Below are 18,700 nucleotides of genomic sequence, written 5' to 3' on the forward strand. Positions count from 1 at the left end.
GACATCACCTCACTTTGTTCATTGTTCATGAATTTATGAGACCACTTCACAGCCCTTTCTCTTTCTCACAATGCTGATGTTTTTTCGTCTAGGGCGCACTTTGCCCAAGTAAGGTTTTGCAATTGTTTTTGAAAACAGCATTATTGGTTACGTTGCTGAAATTCACACAAAAAGATCCTTTCAAAAAACAATGCAATCAGAGGCATCAAAATTCCGCAAGCAGTTTATGTCATTTTACTACAGACGTTTGATGTAGGTGTTTGTGGAAAGGAGATCAGCAAAGTGAAGCCAATGTAGTGGGGTTTATTATTATTACAAAAATCAAAAATAAAAGTCCAGGACATCATAATTCCACATGCATTTGTGAAATCTCACTCAATGTGTACTCATCTCAATGAAGATAGGAGGGGACTATCAACGGCTATTAGCCATTATGGCTATGCTCTGGCTCCAGTCGGAGGAAGCAATTCTTCTGAATACCAGTTGCTGGAAACCACAGGAGGGGAAAGGGCTCTAGTGCTCAGGCCCTGGTTGCCTGTTTCCCCACAGACAACTGGTTGGCGCCTGTGAGAACAGGGTGCTGGACTAGATGGGCCATTGGCCTGATTCAGAAGGACTCTTCTTACAGTACATTCTCAGCGGCACTTAGAGAATTTATTTGCAATTCATATATAGGGCAAGCTCTGGAATCCAGGGCCTGAAGTTCCTGGAGAAGTTTGAGCCTCTGTACATACTTTGTACTACCCAACGTCACTTTAATATTCAGAAAGCCTGAATATAAAATGTTCAGCCAGTGGTATGGAAATTAATCCTACAAGTATTATCAGATGTTGAAATTTCAGGCTGCCAGAGCTGATTTTCTTCATTTATAGCAGAAATCTGCAGAAAGCATAGTGATCTTGGAAGCTTGTACTGGAAGTAATTTTTTACTGTACTGTAACTCTTCATCCACTGACAACTTCATTGAATTTAATAGGAGATTCATTAAAAACAAAAGAGAAGGCGGTTTGAGGACATGCGTTAGTAGCAACTGAAACAGTTGGGGCACGGTGTTGAAAAAAATGTACGTCGTGCCCTCTGACTCCAAGCGGCTGAGGGAAATTCTTGATATTATTGGAAACTGACTGAACTAATAAACTAACATAATAGGGGTTATATTCCATGAGACTTAGGAGAGAAATGAAAGGTGTTTCTCAGTTATTAGAGTACATATTGGAACAATTGTCACTGGCAAAACTTATTTTTGTGATTTAATATCCGTTCTACATGTGCTTATTGGAATAAATATATTGTATGCAGCGTCACTGGAATGACATATATTTACAATTTAATACATATTACATACGTTGGATCTTATTCTTGCTTTGCTTTAAATTAAAAATCAATATAAAAACGGATTGATGTTTCTGTGCTTGCGTGATTGCAGGCTCCCATATATCATTTCTTTCTTTAAAAAAAGAAAAGAAACAAAGAAACCCACAAAGTGTCATGTGGCACAGGCAAGGCAGTTTATTGCGGCATCTGCTTTTGAGGGACAAACTCCACAACAAAGGCTAAGTCTGAAGGCAACTCTGTGGCTGGTGTGAGTTGGATGGGTGTCACTTGAGGACCTCAGGGCTTCAAGCAGGAGTATTTTCTCAGCTCTGCCTGGAGATGCTAGGGATTGAATGTGGAGGCATCTGAATGCAAAGAGGAAGGCCTTTTTTAGACTATGGCTGGGCCTATTTGACTCCAATATAGTGTTTGTAATGTCATTTTTATGTAAGCATGTTATAAGGTAAAGGTAAAGGGACCCCTGACCATTACGTCCAGTTGTGGACGACTCTGGGGTTGCGGCACTCATCTCGCTTTATTGGCCGAGGGAGCCGGTGTACAGCTTCCGGGTCATGTGGCCAGCATGACTAAGCCGCATATGGCGAACCAGAGCAGCGCACGGAACCTCCGTTTACCTTCCCGCCGGAGTGGTACCTATTTATCTACTTGCACTTTGACGGGCTTTCAAACTGCTAGGTTGGCAGGAGCAGGGACTGAGCAACGGGAGCTCACCCCGTCGCGGGGATTCGAACCGCCAACCTTCTGATCAGCAAGCCCTAGGCTTTGTGGTTTAACCCACAGCGCCACCCGAATGTAAGCATGTTAGGGGAATAAAAAAAAAGAAAAACACAGAACACAGAGTGTCCACTCATCAGCCCTGTAAACATTCATTTTTACCCATGCTTTTGGCCTGTTAAAATTGTGAAGGGGGACTGTTATTATGCTTATGTTATTATTATGATACCTGTTATTATCTTTTCATTATTATGCTCTATAAAATGTGTTCTTCAGGTTGTACACCACCCTTGGATCTTTTGATAAAGGGCGGTTTGTAAATCGAATTAACAGCAGCAACCAGCAAAGGGGCTTTGCCGACCACCTACACAATGTCAGCAAGAAGCAGAGCTCTCTGAGGGCCTCTGTGGGAGAAGCAGCATTTATACCAGGCCTCAAAAAGCAATGAACTGCAGAAAATCTTATACTAAAAGAGATGGGGGGGGGCAGATTTCTCACCTTTTTCTTAAAAAAAATTAATCCCAACAAGAAGTACAATAAATAAACAAATGTTAAAACTGCTGACGCTATCTGAGCCCTACTACAAAAAAACGCCTTGGGCGACAAATTGTAGCATTCAATCATTCAAAGAAAAGCGCATCAGGAAAGAACTGGAACAGATGTTCTCTGCCTTTGGCTCAGCCTTCCCCCGCCCCTTCTCTGGCCGGCCGGGAGAAAGTTGCACTTGAGTTAATTGAAGCATGGGAAGAAAACCAGCAGCAAGGCAGCAACCTCTTCCTGAGCCCCTCTGTAAGGTTCCATGCTGGTCTTTCCAACAGAAAGCCTTGGGGCCCACCATGTCAACACCTGGGGCCCTTCCAAAGGCATCTGCCAGAAGGGCGGGAGATGAAATGTAGGCCGGTAGCCGGAAATGCTGTAGTGGTAGTAGGTGGAAGGGCATTAGTTCAGATGGCTTTGAAGACAGAACTGGGCAGATTCATGAAGGATGCTTCTAGCCTGGGTTTGGAGGCAAGAGAGCTCTCCAGGGTGAAAAGGTAAGGAGCCAGCATTAAGACTCAAAGGTATCTCCAGCAAGGAGCAGCCTCCAGACAGCAACAGAGGCTTCTCACAGCGCACAGCTAAGCTATGGAACTCACTCCCACAGGAGGCAGTGACAACCACCAACCTGGATGGCTTTAGAAGAGGATTACACAAATTCATGGAGGTGAAGGCTGTTAATGGCTACAAGCCGCAATGGCTATGCTCTACCTCCACGGTCGGAGGTGGCAAATGCTTCTGAATACCAGTTGCTGGAAGCTGCAGGAGGGGAGAAATGCTCTTGCGCTCAAATCATGCTTGGTTTCCCGCAGGCATCTGGTTGGCCACTGTGAGAACAGGAGGCTGGAGTAGATAGACCGTTGACCTGATCCAGTAGCTCTTCTTAGGTGGCAAATGCATTTTGGAAATGCAAGAAGGCAACAGAGATGAGTAGGCATATTTTCTGAGCCCCTCAAATTAGGAAAACCTTTAATAAAAATTATAAAAAAGATATCGCTAGGATAAATGTACCAGATTTCATAGAGGTGGGTTGGAAGATCTTGGCTAATTATTTGAGTTAGCTGGAGAGCTTAGCCACTGCAAATCTACAGCAGAGCCAGTTAAAGGGGGGGGGGGAATGGACTAAGCTAGCCTGATCCTCTCCCGGCCTGTGCTGCGCCAACAGCTTTGTAGAGCACCAGAGAGTCACCTTTCACCTGCACGACCCATCTATCTCCATTACGCTAATGGAGGCTGGAGAGGTGTGATTCCGACCCTCGGCACAGCCAAGAGTGACTTTGCATGAAGTGACAAGGTTGCTAAGCTCGTCGCCGGGAAAAGCTCACGGCCAAACAGCAGCCAAGCGGGAGATTGATGAGCCTGTCGGCGGGGATGACGGATCAAGTTCCTTGAATCCCCAGGATACAGCTGCAGAAGAAAAGATCTTTAGGGCATGGCAGGAAAAGAAGGACCCACTTGGAAAGTCATCCGCATTAATGCAATGTCAGCTGGATTCTGTGGACAAGGAAGTGTCCAGAGGAGAGTTGGAGATTCTTAACATTTCCTTGCTGTGGGAATATTCCCGAAATAACAGCAGGCTGACTTCAGGGGTGAGCATTGTCCACGCATGACTCATATCTTTTCAGAGCATTTGAAGCACCACAAACTAATTTTTAATATTTATCACGCACCTAAAAGCAACAGCAAGGTACTCTACAGTGTTAAGAGACACAGCATTAAAAAGAGCACAGAAGAAAGACTACCTGTATTATTGTCCTGATATTACAGGAGTAGGGACCGAGGCTGTTCTCATGGCTGAACCCAGAACGTTCTGACTCAAGAGTGCCTTCTCAGTTCAATTGACAGATAGCCCTTACAGCAAGGGCAGGCAACAGGGTGCCGGTCCTGATGCTGTGGACTAAAACTCCCATTATCCCTGACCACTGACCACTCTGGCTGGGGCTGATGGGTGTTGGGAGTCCAACAACATAGAGAGGGCCACAGGTTCCCCATCCCTGAATGAGACTGTTACTTGCATTTAATGTAACTAGCTACCTCCATCACTCACCTGTACTGAACATAACGTAATAATAGCCTAGATACCTCCATCATCTCCTCCTCCTTTTAATGAAGGGATGAGCAACCTGCTGACCTCCAGATCTACAACTCCCATTATCACTGACCACTCTGGCTAGGGCTGATGGGAGCTGGATTCCAGCAACACCTGGACAGGGTCAGCCCTGCCTTGTGCTACTCCAGTGACATGAAAGCTGTGAAGAGGCACATCGTCCCCTTGACTTGTTCCTCTTCCAGAATGGTTGCTGGGGTGAGGCGGCTCACCTTCAGAATCCTTGAGCTATTGCCAAGTGTTGTTTCCTCCTACTTATCTGCTGTGTGCCTGAAATCTACATGCCCGGAAGGGAAGAAAGTGGTAAGGGAAACCATCCCGTAACGCTTTTCTCCCCAAGAGGCAGCTGATTAAAGATTCTTCTTGTCCTCCCCAAGATACACAACTGTGCATTACTGAGCCTGCACTGTATAGTTAGGAGGCACAGCCCCGGCGACACAGAAAGCACCCGGCAATAGAATGAAATAATACATCTCTGGCTGGCGGAGCAGTTTAAGAGCCGCAGGAAGTGCTGGGAACGGAGAGTTTCTGACAAATTAGCTTTGCTAACACTAGAATCTGCCTTAATTCAATTTTGGGAGCCAAATATACCTCCTCAATTTCATAGAGGCTGTTATCCAAAGCTTCAGTGTATCAAATTACAGGGTACATTTGGCTGGAAGTGCCCATTTGCAGCCAATTTCAGGCCCTCGGCTCTGTCTTGTCCAGTAACCAAGTAGTATTTACTGTGGGGCCGTCTTGGTTAAGGAGAACAAACAAGAACAGAAGGGCTGGAGTGCTAACTTTGGAGGACACAGATCTTTGTCAAAGTAACACAGCCAGCAAGGGCCATTTTCATGCCCAGAACTTAAAAAGATGAATCATTCATTAGGTTCTAGAGTGTGTGCGCCTGGCTGTGTGTGTGTGTGTGTGCGCACGCCTGTGATTTTTTCCTGTCCGTCTAACTATGTGTGCTCTGATTGTGTGTGAGGATCTTTTATTATGATTATCATTGTAGAGTTGGAAGGGACCCCCAAGGGTCATCTGGTCCAACCCCTTGCAATGCAGGAATCACAACTAAAGAATCAGTGACAGATGGCCACCCTACCTCTGCATAAAAACCTCCAATGAAGGACAGCCTACCACCTTCCACTGTCAAACAGCTCTTCCCATCAGAAAGTTCTTCCTAATGTTTAGTTTCAATCTTCTTTCTTTTCTTTTAAATCCATTGAAGAAGAAGAAGAAGAGTTTGGATTTGATATCCCGCCTTTCACTCCCTTTAAGGAGTCTCAAAGGGGCTCACACTCTCCTTTCCCTTCCTCCCCCACAACAAACACTCTGTGAGGTGAGTGGGGCTGAGAGACTTCAGAGAAGTGTGACTGGCCCAAGGTCACCCAGCAGCTTCATGTGGAGGAGCGGAGACACGAACCCGGTTCCCCAGATTACGAGACTACCGCTCTTAACCACTACACCACACTGGCTCTTGGTTCAGGTCCTACCCTCTGGAGGAGCAGAAAACAAGCTTGCTCAATCTTAAATGTGGCAGTCCTTCAGACATTTGAAGTTGGTTTTCATATCACCTCTCAAAGTGCTGGGTTTGACCTTTAAAGCCTTACGCAGCTAAGGACCTCAACACCTCAGGGACCGCTTCTCTCCACATGAACTGACCCAGACCCTTCAATTGTTATCTGAGACCCTTCTTTGTGTGGATCCTCCTTGGCAGGCCTGGAGAGTAGCTGTATGAGAACATGACATTTTCAGTGGTGGCTCCCCACTCGTGGAACATTCTCCATGGGGAGGCTCACCTGGCACCATAATTACACAAACATTTCTTTTCCATCAAGCCTTGGGCCTCCTTGAGTGGGTGAGATGTTTTAATCCTGCCTTTTAGGTTTGTCTTTTAGTTTGTTTTTTCCTTTTAATGCATGTACTTGTTTATATAGTGTAAGTCGTTTTGAGTTACCTTGGTAAGAAAAAGCGACCAATAAATTTAATAAAGAAATATAAATGAATAAATATTAAAAGCAGTTTCAAATGATTTAGAACTGCAGAAATAAGGTGGGTCCTAAAAAAATATGTATCTCAAGTGCAGAAAAGCCAGGGTAAAGCAGTGCATCTTCAGCATTTGCCAAAAGGTATATAATGAAACCCACAACATAGGGCATGGGTAGGCAAACTAAAGCCCGGGGGCCAGATCTGGCCCAATCGCCTTCTAAATCCGGCCTGCAGACAGTCCGGGAATCAGTGTGTTTTTACATGAGTAGAATGTGTCCTTTTATTTAAAATGCATCTCTGGGTTATTTGTGGGGCCTGCCTGGTGTTTTTACATGAGTAGAATGTGTGCTTTTATTTAAAATGCATCTCTGGGTTATTTGTGGGGTATAGGAATTTGTCCTTTTTTAAAAAAAATCAAAATATGGTCTGGCCCCCCACAAGGTCTGAGGGACAGTGGACCAGCCCCCTGATGAAAATGTTTGCTGACCCCTGACACAGGGTCTGCCACAGAGAATTTTGAAATGCCCACTTTTAGACTCTCAACTGTTTTCCAAGGAAGCAATGAAATTTCTGGGGCCCCTACCTAAAAAGTTCCCCATTCCCGAGTTTCAACTTTTGGATGAAGATGGAGTCAAAGGGGTGCTCAACACAATCCAAAAATGTGCATTGAGGGAGAACTTTGAAATTTGACACCCCGCCTCCCTTTCCTCTGAAATCCCAGACTGAAATCCAATTAAAGTGGTAGGGCTTTTATTTCTGGGCCTCTGTGGCTCAAACGAGGGATCTCGTGACCTGGGGCTAGAATCAAGTCTAATGAGCTCCCACAGGCTGCATGTTCAGACCTTCAGGTACAAAGACCAAGGGAAAACATTGCCCCCCACACAACTGACAGGTCACATGAAGCCTCTAGTAGACTAGCCTGGCCTGGTATAAGTACCGTGAAACCTGTCCTTCTGCCCTTGTCTGATCAAACAAGTTGTGATCTTTCACCTCCTCCATTTCAAGGCTCTAGTGTCTCCGGTCTAAACTCCCAACACTAGCCACTGGTCTCAGAGAACCTGTTTGGTTGTAAGTCGCTTTAACCAACCAACCAACAAAAAACATGACTAGGTCTAGTTGCAGGGCATGACTCCAGCTCCCCTACCACTTCCTACCACCCAGGAAGTCTGCAAGATACAGGACCTTCCTATACACAGGTCACTTTGTTAGCTGTCCATGATAATGGTATGCTCTGTAAATGATGCACAGAACAGCCAACACAGACAACAATCAGGAAATCCTGGTGTACGAGTACAGCTGATGAATGTTAATTTGGGTGCTCTGGGAATGGCCATGTGTCAGAGTGCGGCCTGGCTTGTTTGCGGATAAAGAGAGAGTGTGCATACAGCTACACAAAAAACCCAGAAACCTGCTTCCTTCCCCTCTCCATCCCTTTGGATCCTCACCTTTAACCATTTCCCAATTCACAAACAGTCGCATAAATGTGCAACTGGACAGGATATATGTTGCATGTTGCTCTCCTCTGTTTGCCCACCTACATTCCTGACCTACTGCTTTGGCTAAGCATAGAAGTCATTGCCCCTTTCTTTCCATGAGTGGGAGGTTCATTGATTGCTAGGCATGCAAATAGGTAGGGATTGGTATAACAGTTGCCGATGCCACAAAGGAACAGAAGGCTCCAGTCAAGAACAAGAAAGCAGGGAACTTCCCCTTCGCAGTTCTTTTGGGGGAATGCACATTTAGGGAGCTCTGTCCTAAGCTGAAAGTTACCTGCATTCTGAGCACAGTCTGTTAAGTTTCCCCTCCACTGCAAAACAAGACTAAAGCCCTAACAGGTGGACACTTGTGGTAAAGCCAATCAGAACAGAAATCCTTCAACTGTTTCTGGAAACTGAAGATAGTGGGTGCCTGTCACACCTCGACAGGGATGCTATTCCATATGACACTGGCAGCCATACTAAAAGCCCTGCTCTCAATCACCGCAGAGGCTTTCATGTTAGCGCCAGCACCTTGAACCTGGCATGGTAGCAGATTGGTAGCCACTGCAAATCCTGCAAGTAGGGTGCTATATGCTGGCAGTAGTTTGCCTACTCAAGCAACCTAAATCTCTGTGTTCTGCACCAGCTGCAGCCTCTGGACTAACATAAAGGGTAGCCCCACACAGAGTGTGATTTATTGAAGTGATTTATCAGCAAGTTTTCCAGTCATCACACGTTTTCGGACTTGAGGAATTTGGCAGGTCAAATCCAGGAAAGTATACAATTTTAGCACAGTCAAGTGGAAGGCCAAAAGGATGAGCAGTCACAATGCCGAAACCCTGAACTGCCTGAAACCCTGAACTGCTGCTGCCAACCAGTGTTGACAGTACAGAGCAAGATGGACCAAGGGTCTGGCTTGGTATAATGCAGCTTCCATCCTATGCTCCTAGTCTTTCACACCGCAAAAAGAAAAAGTGTGTCTTTCACAATACCTTCATGTGCTGCTAGCATGCCAGGGATTCTCTGCAAGCTGGACACAGGGGTGTTCTCTGGCAGGAGGTGATAGACAGTCTCCAGGGGTGGGTGTGGCTGCAAGCTGCATTGAAGATGACAGCTGTCAATCGCCATCAGGTTCTTGTTCACTAAAGAAACGAGAATAGGAAACTTTTTTCCTTAATTCAGTGAGACCGAGAAGGGCCCTGCCTTGCCCAAGAAAATAAACCACACTGAAAAGGAAGACAGCAGGACTCCTATGGATTGTTTTCAACTAAGTTTATTCAGAATAAACCCACTGAAATTAATGAAATGAAATAGTCAAGGCCATTAATACTGAAGGGTGTACTCAAAGTACAATTGGGGGCATCTCTGGATCTTTAGCCTGTTTATGTGTGTTGTGTATGTGTGTAAGGGTATGTGTAGGGAGGATTTTTAGAGGTGCTTCTTTGCTCACCCCTGCTTGACAAGCCACACCCAAAATTCTTTCTTTTGCACTGTTCTAAAGGGAGCTGGAACTCAATCAGAAGCACAGGCTTAGCAGACAATGGTTTTGTCCCCACAAAGTGCTATGTCATGGTTTGTTTTAACCATAGTTTGTCCAACATCTCACTGATGAACAAACAACCCACATCTTCACTCTCCAAATTTTGTTGTTTTCCTGCTGCACTTCCCTCTCATGGCTCTGTAAGCCAGAAAGCACCTGGGCTGGGGCGGCCAAACAAAGCTTGGTTAAGCAAGGCTGTTTGGTTTGGATGTTACACTAAACCACACTTAAAACACGCTGTGGTCTGCAGTTCTCGGGTGTTTATTGAGGATGCTTTACGTGACCATAGGTTTGTTTGTTGTTGTTTTGTTAGTGGTCTGCAATTCAGCAAACCATGGCTTCGCACAGTGGTTTGTTCCCAGAAAGCAATGCAAGGTTAGTCTGCTTGGCTGGGTTCAGACATTCAAACAAACCATGGTTCAGCTTGGGCTAAATAAACCGTGCATTAGTGTTAGGCACAAAGCAGGCCACCATATTGCTCATGTTCTCCTTTTAGCTTGCCTTCCCATCAGCATGGCCAACCTTGCCACACTCCAAGGTTGTTTTTGCTCTCTGGCAGGAGCCAGATCTGCAGCAGGAAAACCCACTGCAGCATATCTAAATAGCTCATCCCATCCCATTTGCTGCTATGTATCAATTGGGCACTGTCCTCAAGGAGGGATTCAATCTGCATAAAATATTCAGCATGAGACTGTGCCCTCCTGCAAAACTGCCGCCAACAAGGACCTTTGTCCCTCCCAAATGGAGTTGGCTCACGTCTGGGCTGCACAGTGACTGTCCAGAAACAGCTGGGCTGTTGTAAAAGGTTGACATGGTTGCTGCAGCACCAGAGCAGACAATTAGGGTGGGATAAGGGAGGAATCGGTCAGCAGGTAAGATGGAAAACAAACAGTAAATTAAATCTGACAGCTCCCTGGAAGCAGTCTGTCTAAAGGCAGTTTGGATCGGCATTTCCAGACTTCTGAACCACACTCTTTATCTGATTTAAAATCAGAGGCATGTTTCTTGTTACTTCCCAAGAGATTTAGTTTTAGAGTGTGTTAAGGGCTAGCTGGTCGTAAACAAGACCGTGCCCTGGGTTTGTGCATGATTTGCTTGCTTGAGTGTGTCACGTATTTAGAATAAGACAATCCCAGAACAGTGCTTCAACCTGAGATGCAACGGGCAAATAGATGTCTCTGAGAGTGGGCAAAGAGTGCATCTGTGTCAGAAGTGACCGTATTCTCCAGTCACACTCAGAGCAAAGATGAGACAGAATGACCCACCATGGAAGGGCTGATTGGAAGGAGGCAAGCCAGACTGCTGAAGCATACAGAGACACAGCATGCAGACTCTTTTGTGGGTGGGTACTTTGGGCTCATTCATCCCTTCCCCTCTGAGTCCATGTTCTGCTTTCCCTCAGAATTTTATGGATCCGCCTTAATACATATGCAAAGAATACACTGTCTAGCATGTGAAAATGGTGATATGCCTCATGACTTACTCTCTATTGGCTCTTGGAGAAGTGGGTGCAAGAGGGCTCGTGGGGTCCCATGATACAAACTGAGCCTGGGGAGAAAAAGGAGACAGAACATGATACAGACGGTTGGTGTCATCTTTTGTCCCAGTGCAGAGTACAGTGGTACCTCGGATTACAGACGCTTCAGGTTACAGACTCCGCTAACCCAGAAAAGGTACCTTGGGTTAAGAACTTTGCTTCAGGATGAGAACAGAAATCACGCAGTGGCAGCGCAGCGGCAGCAGGAGGCCCCATTAGCTAAAGTGGTGCTTCAGGTTAAGAACAGTTTCAGGTTAAGAACGGACCTCCGGAATGAATTAAGTTTTTAACCCGAGGTAAAACTCTCTTTAACCTTCAGTCCTCCAAATGTTGTTGGGACTTCAGCTCCCATCATCCCTGACCACTGGCCACACTGGTCAGTTGTTAAAAGTCCAACAACATTTGGAGGGCTGCAGGTTCCCCAACCATTTCTACACAAACACAACTCTAGGCTTAAAAACCAGCTAATCTTTACTGTGTGAACAGCCCTAAAGACACAGAAATCTGCCTCTGCTATTACAAAAGTTTATCCATTTACCCTTTGTCCTTCAAGTTCAGGTTTGTTGGCTCAGATCTGCTGTTAAACAAATGTACGATCCCAAAACCACACGACATCTCCTGCGGGGTCCCGTCCCGCCTCCTGGCTGTTGCTACGACCTCCACCACCAAAACGATGCTGGGATAATCCAAAGATGTGTGGAAATAAACAGTCTGGAAGGGGAGGGCAAGAGGGGAGAGGAGATGAGTTGGGTTATCATAGCAGCTTACAGCTAACTAAAGCTGATTCCAAACTGCGGTCCCTTGCTGCCTGTATATCTGGAACTTCTTCCAAGGACACAAATATGGTACATAAGAATAGAAGAAGAGCCGGCTGGATCAAGCCTGTCCCCTCCTAGTCTCCCACCCTGGGAGATCTTGATTTCCCCACCTCTCACTCAGGTTTCATACACCAACTTTCTGCAACTTTCATGTGGGTGCAGCCCTTGGCCCTCAGTGGAAGCCCAGAGTGGGTGCCCACAGCGCTGGGTCCATATCAGTTATGGCATTAGCAGTAGCCAAGCGGGAGTGAAAATGAACAACCAACTACGCCTGGTAGGGCCAGCCCAAGCCATTTTGCCACTTAAGGCAAAACAGAAAAGGGCAGGGGAGCCCCCCCCCCCCCATCACTGCCTCATCCTCTGCTTGAGGTGACTAGAAGCCACAGCATGCTGAAGGGGGTAGGGCTGGGGGGGGGGAGAATCTGGAGAGCAGCAAGTGACATTAGCCGCCATGGGCAGCAAGCACAAGAGTCAGTGAGCAGTATGCTCCTGGGGGAGGGTGGATCTGCTGCCCCTCCAGTCATCCCCAGCCTGCCACCCGAGGCAACTGCCTCACCAAGGCTAATGGGTGGGCCAGCCCTGACCCCCGTCGAAAGGGAATCAATCCATTTTATTGCATATAGCCAAAGGCCTTTACAATAGACGACAGAGAATAAAAGGAAATTTCATCTAAAATCATACAACGTAACCTTGTAGTAGTTTACAACATAACAAAAAATTTACATTAAGACTTAAGACTAGAGTGCATTCACATAGCTGGAACGGAGCTTCTTGGCTGCCAGGGCAAATGTGGCTACCTGGTGGGTAATGTACAAATGTTTATCTGCAAGGAGTTCAGCTGTCACTTCCTGTATGGATCAACCTGGAAGCCAATTAAAATGGCAATATAAATTTTGCTCTGGGCGTTGTATACAGGGGGCAAGTCAGCAGGTAGCGTGCGATGTCCTCTACCTGATTGCATCCATGTATAAATTTGCGATCCATATGGGGAATTCCCCGGTATCTCCCCTCCAAATATGTCGAGGGCATCTGTTGAAATTTTAGTTCTACAAAGGCCCTGTGTAGTTGTGGGAAGGCCAGAGTCTCAAGGTAATGGGGCCTTGAGTGATTGGTCTTAATTTGGAGGTACCAAGTAGAGTAACGGGCAGCAATCTTGCATGCTCTGTCTTGGTTGGCATCCTGATCAAAGATCCAATTTCCAAAGTCACGAGGGTTAAGGGCTAAGTAGTTCTCCATTTAGGGACGCGGGTGGCGCTGTGGGTAAAACCACAGAACCCAGGACTTGCCGATCGTATGGTCGGCGGTTCGAATCCCCGCGGCGGGTTGCGCTCCTGTCGTTCGGTCCCAGCGCCTGCCAACCTAGCAGTTCGAAAGCACCCCCGGGTGCAAGTAGATAAATAGGGACCGCTTACCAGCGGGAAGGTAAATGGCGTTCCGTGTGCTGCGCTGGCTCGCCAGATGCAGCTTGTCACGCTGGCCACGTGACCCGGAAGTGTCTGCGGACAGCGCTGGCCTATAGAGTGAGATGAGCGCACAACCCTAGAGTCTGTCAAGACTGGCCCGTACGGGCAGGGGTACCTTTACCTTTACCTTTTTAGTTCTCCTTTTGGAGATTAGAAACCCTAAGATTATCTTGGCAAATTTGCACAATCTCAAGATTCCAAAAAGCAGCAGCGCTTACTAAGGGTATGATCCTCAAAGGCATTTAGCCTGTGCCAGTTCCCGTCAAGGGGAATCACTTCTGGACCACTCCCAAACCTTGTCCAGCAGCCTCTCCTTAGACCAGCATGACTTGGAAAGTCTGGGTGCAATCCCTGGCAGGCGTGTGATTGAAGAGCAGGTTAATCCTTCTATTAGAGAGTCATTATCCAAGTGTCACAGGCAAAACATTTGCTGTAATCACAGACTGTCAGGGAAGGATAACGGAGGGAGGCATTAAAGCATCAGTCCGCAGAAATAAATCGTTATTCTATTATCTTTTATTGCAAAATGATGGAAAAAATTGTCAGCAACCGTTGACAAGCGGACCGGCAAGGCAGAGTTATGTGCAGGTTCTTGAAGAATTGGGTACCTCTCTCAAAGTGGGTATCCGTTGCGTCGCTAAGTCTATTTCTGTCTCCAGAAGTGCCAATATTGGTCTTCCTAGTCTTATGCCTCCTTTCCTGAATGGGGCTACCACGCTGGCAGTTCAAAGTCACCAGGGTTACACCGGGCTAAAGATTTGGGAGAGAAATTGGCAGAGCTCCCTCCTGAACGAGAATGGGCTACATTAAATGTCTTGTTGCATTTGACATTAACTGGGTGGTTGAAGAAGAAAGGGCCACTGTTCCTCACCCACTTCCATGGCTTCAGCCAAAATCAGGCCTGCCTTCCTTCCACAAATTGCAGCCTCGAGGTGGGGCATGAGGGCCATGACAGGGAAGAGTTAAAAAGCCCTGCCCATGTGGCATTGTACTTGAGAATGTACCAGAAGAAGAAGAAGAAGAAGAAGAAGAAGAAGAAGAAGAAGAAGAAGAAGAAGAAGAATTTATTGTTTATACCCCACCCATCTGGCTGGGTTTCCCCAGCCACTCTGGGCGGCTTCCAACAAAACACTAAAATACAATCACCTATTAAACATTAAAAGCTTCCCTAAACAGGGCTGCCTTCAGATGTCTTCTAAAAGTTTGGTAGTTATTTTTCTCTTTGACATCTGGTGGGAGGGCGTTCCACAGGGCGGGTGCCACTACCGAGAAGGCCCTCTGCCTGGTTCTCTGTAACTTGGCTTCTCGCAGTGAGGGAACCGCCAGAAGGCTATGCTCTGCCTTCACAGTTGGAGGAAGTTTCTGAATACCAGCTGCTGGAAATCACAGAATGGGAGAAGGTTCTTGTACTTGGATCCCACTTGAGGGTCTTCCACAGGCATCATAGAAATGAGCCTTTGGCTCGGACTTTGTATAGCCTGGGAACAACATGTGAGTTCTTTAAAACCTTGCATCCACCAGGATCCACAACACAGAATGCACGATTAAATCCAAATAAATATTTTTTTTTACTTATTATGTGCTTGCCTAGCTTTATGTAATGGAAGCAGGATTACTTGCATGCAGCATATTTCACATGCCTAATTGTCGACAGGGGGAATCCGCTGGGCATCCAGGAACTTGGACAACTCTCTCTGTTTGCCATTAAGAAGACAAGCATTAAGAAACAGTTCCCCTGCCCAGGCAGCTCTCTCGGAAAGGTTTGAAAGCAGCTTCCCAGGAAGGTAAACGAGGGAAATGTAATTATTTGCAATGGCACCTTGGCAAACCTCTCCACACAAGTGCTCCCCCATTATCATCAGGGGGAAATAATAATTGAATAATCACAGTGATATGAAGCTGTTCATTAGCTGGAACGGAACGGCTGGGGGAGAATGGCAAACGGGGCTCAGCAAATTATCCACACAGGAACCGTGTTTGTGACAGATGAGACGATGTTCTCCTGCCCTCTTTGGAGCGGCTTATCAGGATTTGACAGTTATTCTCTGTGACGGAATAAACAACTTTCTAAACCATTAACATGTGCTGCATTCCAATCCCTGGAATACCCTCAATGCAAAAACAAAAAAAACCAAACCTGGATTTTTCTGTCGCTGTTGATACTGTTTAGCAGAACAATTTTACCGGCTCCTTTGGATTGCACTGCCATTATTGTGGGAAAGAAGGGTCACAAGAAGGTCTTGAGACTCTTCAAATGGCAGAAGGATGGAGAATGGGAGTCAAAGGCAAAGGAACCTGGTAGCCAGCTGAAGCAGGTGTCCGAGTTGCTCAGACTAGCAGGGAAATCTGTCCTGGAAGCAAGGGTCTCAGAGCCACAAGTGGCATGCCCTCGTCCCCCTGTGAGGTCATGCTGGCATCACTGAAAGCATTAGCGGCACCTCTGTATGATTAAGAATGGGAATGGCAGGAAAGTGGTTTTCAATTCACTCATAAGACTGCAAATGCAACAAGTAAGACGTGGACCTCACTGGGCATAATACCATCCTTGATTGATTGATTGATTGATTGATTGAAGAAAAAAAACGCTGAATTGCAAACCCAGCATAATTCATTCCCGCCCAAAGAGAAGCCCACAGAGGCCAGCCTGCATTTGTCCTTGATCCACCCTCATCGCCTCTTCCTCCTTCTACTGCTGCCCTCATCCTGACATTTGTTCCTCCTTGCTTCTCCCCTCCCTTCGTTGACTCACCACCGGCCAAAATGGAGACTGGAAGATCCTCAGGTTGAAAATTGTTGTTTGTTTATATTACTAAACTAAACAAACAAAAACGGTCCTTAAAGTAAGAAGCACTCGCTATTGCTTCTCTGGCCTTTAAGGAAGCATCTCTTTGCATGCTCGGAAACAATGCATGATTCTGACAGGTGAATGCTACCACATAAGGCTGTTTCTGAAGCAGTCCTGGTGCCTCCCATATCTGCCATAGTGGCTGTGCTGGGCAGCCCTTAAAACAATAGATGGACTAAGAGCTTTCCTAGCAGGGCTGACTTTCCAGGAGCCCAACTAATCACATGGTTTCTCTGCTTAGAGACACTCTGCCACAATTCTACTTTTGGATCAAAATTGGCTGAGCAGTCTGGAGAGATGATGATGATGATGATGATGATGATGATTTATACCCCACCCATCTGGCTGGGTTTCCCCAGCCACTCTGGGCAGATTCCAACAAAATATTAAAAATACATTAAAACATCAGTCATTAAAAATTTCCCTAAACAGGGCTGCCTTCAGATGTCTTCTAAATGTCAGATAGTTGTTTATTTCCTTGACATCTGATGGGAGGGTGTTCCACAGGGCAGGCACCACTACCGAGAAGGCCCTCTGCCTAGTTCCCTGTAACTTCACTTCTCGCAGTGAGGGAACCACCAGAAGGCCCTCGGAGCTGGACCTCAGTGTCCGGGCTGAATGGTGGGGGTGGAGACGCTCCTTCAGACGCTCCTCCCAAAGAACAGAAGAGTGACACAAATACCTCTGTAAGTTCAAGGAAGTATGAAATGTGTGCGGGAAAGAGAGTGTGGCTTTGGGATACTGAGGAGGCAATTTTGAAAAAATGGCTTGACATATTCAGTGTGAGGGCTGTGTCCCAGGAGACTCGGTGGACTACCCTCCGCTGACACTAGTCCTGATAAGAAGAAATTATTTTTGTGCACTGAAATATCACTGTGAAATGTGTTATAGGAATTCTAAGGTCTTAAATATAGAATAAATGTTGATAATTGCAAAAGGTAAACACCCATACATAAGCATATAAACCACATGTCTAAAATAGCACAGGAGAGCAATCCAAAAGCCATCTCAGCTCTCCTAAAGACTCTCAGTATTTCCTCTGCCTCTCTAATCCCCCTTGCCTGATAAAAGGTAGGCAAATAGCAATCAGGGGAAGTTCCTGAAGGGATTCCTCTCCTATATCTATGAACCTCCTTGGTCACTGTTTGCCCAGATGCTCTGCATTGAGGGATCTCTGACGGGCATCCTGATTGTCTTATCAAATGTAATGTTTTGTGTAAACTGTGTCTGGAACTATGCAAAACTTGCTAAATCCTGAGGAATATCACACCTTGGCCTGCCTGAGCCACAGTAACCCCACCTTGTGCATGATGTAATTTCTGACTGTTTGTAGCAGGGATGTGCTTCTTCTCCACGCCCAAAATGCAAACCCTTAAAAGAGACGTTTCTTCTTGGTTCTGGGTCTCTCTTGCCTTTTTGCAAGGGGGGGGACGACTGTGTTGCAACAGAAAAATAAAGATCTGCCTTGCTTTCACTACATCCTGCCTCCATCCATTCATCTCTGACTGATCATGAACTTAGAGCGGACTCAGTCCCTTGGGGAGTTGGGCAGCAAAAGCCAACCACCCCTATTTTTTCTATATCAAATGTGATGAGCTTATTGAGCACCTGATTGGCCCACTGCATCCATTCGCCACTGGAGGAGAGAGAGAAATGGTAAAATGCACCATAATCCTAAAGTCCCCAGGAATTGTGCTTTACAAATACTGAAATGCAACTGTGCATTTAAAGAAAGAAAGGCAATCCACTTAATGAGATCATCGGGGAGGGAGGGAAGACGCAAGGCTACTCAGAGCAAGGTCTAGTGGCGCCAAGTTTAAGACAACACAGAATAAAGTTACTGGGGAGGGACACCCCATCACCCTCAGCTGCTCCTACCATTCCTGAATTGGTTGGATATGCTGGCTGACCTTGTATCATTCCTGGAGCAAGAGCACCATCTGCTGCCTGATCTCAGGCATGACAAGTAGTGAGAATTTTTATTTTTTAAAAAAATCTATTCTATCATTTACTAGACTGGGGGGTGAGGGTACAGCAGACAGACAGAATGGAGGCACAATACCGAGTCATGTTCATTTACAAAGCCCCGGACAACTTATGTGCAGGGTAACTCAGGGAATTTGTCTAACCCTCTTCTAAAGCCATCAAAGTGTGTAGCCATCACTGCCTCTTGCAGGAGAGAATTCCACCAAGTTACACTCAAGAGAAATCCCAGTTCTGTTCAAACCCTTCATTCTGGAGAGGAGCGGGGAAAGAGTATAATTTTACAGCTAAAATTACTAGAAATGGGGAAAGAAGAAAGGCAGGACATCCAGGAGAATATTGAGAGACCTATAAGTGATATGGGAGTGG

At 46.2% G+C, this 18,700-nt stretch overlaps 1 protein-coding gene across 2 annotated transcripts in view; it reads right to left on the reverse strand.

Annotated features, from left to right (window-relative positions):
* NPHP4 (nephrocystin 4) overlaps positions 1 to 18,700 on the reverse strand; it is a 96,145-nt gene that overhangs the window by 63,031 nt on the left and 14,414 nt on the right. For both annotated transcript variants that reach the window (XM_081017113.1, XM_081017112.1), the window contains exons 4-6: positions 11,761 to 11,933; positions 11,169 to 11,233; positions 9,138 to 9,287 (exon numbers count right to left, since the gene is read on the reverse strand). In XM_081017113.1, the coding sequence (XP_080873239.1) occupies positions 9,138 to 9,287; positions 11,169 to 11,233; positions 11,761 to 11,933 (388 nt within the window). The remainder of the gene's footprint in view (positions 1 to 9,137; positions 9,288 to 11,168; positions 11,234 to 11,760; positions 11,934 to 18,700) is intronic.

This window comes from Podarcis pityusensis, assembly GCF_964106645.2.
Source record: "Podarcis pityusensis genome assembly, chromosome: 8".
NCBI classification, from domain to species: Eukaryota; Metazoa; Chordata; class Lepidosauria; order Squamata; family Lacertidae; genus Podarcis; species Podarcis pityusensis.